We start from the raw sequence: 1,825 nt of genomic DNA, 5'->3' as shown, positions 1-1,825 counted from the left end.
AACTCACCAGACCTTCTGAGCCTGTGTCAGGGACACCGGCTAGCTTAAGGCCACACTGCACCTCTGGGGCCCTGCCCATCCCACCTGCTGGTCTAAAGTTCCACGTGAGACACTGCCTCAGATTGAAGCTTCATCGCTCTGTCTCCAGGGCCAGGGTAACCCTAGCACAGGGGGATGACGGGCATGAGTGGAGCCCCCAGCCCCAAAGGATAGAGGCATGAGGACCTTGAGCTCAAGCGTCCCTCCACTCTCCCTGCCCTGCCTGCTGGGGTAGAGTGTAGGGGAAGGGGCAGGTCATGGGGGCATGGAACCTGCTTGGGGGGCTTAGGAGAAAAGTGTAGGCCTCATGGCTGGGGGGGGGGGGAGTTGGGCCTACAGTTGAGTAGATGTTTGTCAATGCCTGACTGGCTGTGTGTGTGTGTGTGTGTGTGTCTGCAGGCACTCCTGGCTCCCCATGTCAGGGGTCAGCATTTCTGTGTGTTGTTCCAGGAGTCTGTGTCTGCGTCCAGCCAGCACCTGCTTTTCCACACTCTCTGCCTCCCTTGTCTGCTTGTGTCCACGTCCGTGACTGTCCACGGTCTGTGTTCTCGTCCAGCTGGGAGTGTATCTGTGTGTCTCTGTCTCGTGTCTCTGTGGGTGCCCGCACACTGCTGCCCCCAATGTGCCCCTGTGGGGGAGGGTACGGCCCCACAGTCTAACTGTCCTGCAGAGCAGCGTGCACAATTAAAGAAGACAGAAAAGGGGGTGCAGGGGACGTAACCCCATTCTTGGGAGAAGCGGGGGAGAGAGATGAGCCCGGAGTTTATTCAGCAACGGTTGTTTTTGTTTTTGTTTTTGTGTTTTAGCTCTTGGGGCATGCAAGCCACTTGTTCATCCTACTATCATGCACATCAAGCATGGACAATGTATTAGTCACATCAAGCAAACGGACAATGTATTAGTCTTGGTATCCTAAGTATTTGGAGGGAATCCTGTCAAAGGGAGATGGGAGGAACCAACATTCCTTAAGATACATCACAAGGGAATCCGATGTTCTTGGAGACAAGCGCCCTTTCACTGCGTACCTGAGGAGTCAGGTGTCCGTAGGAGATCTTTTTATTTAAGCAGATGTGCTGTGGAGAAATCTTCCCGGAATATTGAGTGCTGGGACGCCTCTCCCCACATTTCGCACTGCGGAGACGGGGCTCGCCTGAGGGACAGCGTGCAAACCCTGCGATCACCCGTGCTGGGAGCAGGCCACGGTCCCTTCCTTCCAGGTTCGCACACCTGTGGAGGGTTTCCTGGGTGTCTGTGCCCGGTGGGTGTCCCGGGGCGCCTGCACAGCCTGGGCCTCCCTCGGTCTGGCCAGGGAGCTCCTGGCCCAGCTTGTGGGATGGTGACTGCATGCCGCCGCGTGTCTCCGCCTGCCTGTCTCTGTCCCAGCCCCTGCGCGGGTGTGCGTGTGTGTGTGTGTCTGTCTGTCCGAGGAGGAGCTGGGCGTGCAAGGCGGAGTGAAGGAAAGGCCAGGGGAGGGAGGGAGGCCTGGCGGTGTCCGGGCTGGGGGTGGAGGCGGGGCGGAGGGGGTCTGGCGGGCTGGGTGGGGAGTGCAGTTCTGGAAGAATGTTTACAGCTCCCAGAGAAGACCCAGAGGGACAGCGCCCTGGGCCCAGACGAGAGACGCAGTCTCCCACCTCCTAGCCGAGGGTTTTAGGGGTACAGCCCTCGGGGCTGGGTGGGGAGGACCCCTTCCGGTCCCCCGGCCTCTCTCCCTCCCTCCCTCCCAGGCCCCTTTAAGACAGGGCAGGTCCGTCCTCTCTGCTTTAACCCCTCACTGCCCGGTGGCCCC

At 59.5% G+C, this 1,825-nt stretch overlaps 1 protein-coding gene across 1 annotated transcript in view; it reads left to right on the top strand.

Annotated features, from left to right (window-relative positions):
• Positions 1 to 1,383: 1,383 nt before the first annotated feature.
• AXL (AXL receptor tyrosine kinase) overlaps positions 1,384 to 1,825 on the top strand; it is a 51,610-nt gene continuing 51,168 nt past the window's right edge. The window contains exon 1 of the mRNA XM_013006585.2: positions 1,384 to 1,435. Within this exon, the coding sequence (XP_012862039.1) occupies positions 1,384 to 1,435 (52 nt within the window). The remainder of the gene's footprint in view (positions 1,436 to 1,825) is intronic.

This window comes from Echinops telfairi, unplaced genomic scaffold (assembly GCF_000313985.2).
Source record: "Echinops telfairi isolate 266 unplaced genomic scaffold, ASM31398v2 ScPeMD7_655;HRSCAF=1070, whole genome shotgun sequence".
NCBI lineage: Eukaryota > Metazoa > Chordata > Mammalia > Afrosoricida > Tenrecidae > Echinops > Echinops telfairi.
The sequence above is the reverse complement of the archived record's forward strand: the minus strand, read 5'-3'. Positions and strand labels throughout refer to the sequence as shown.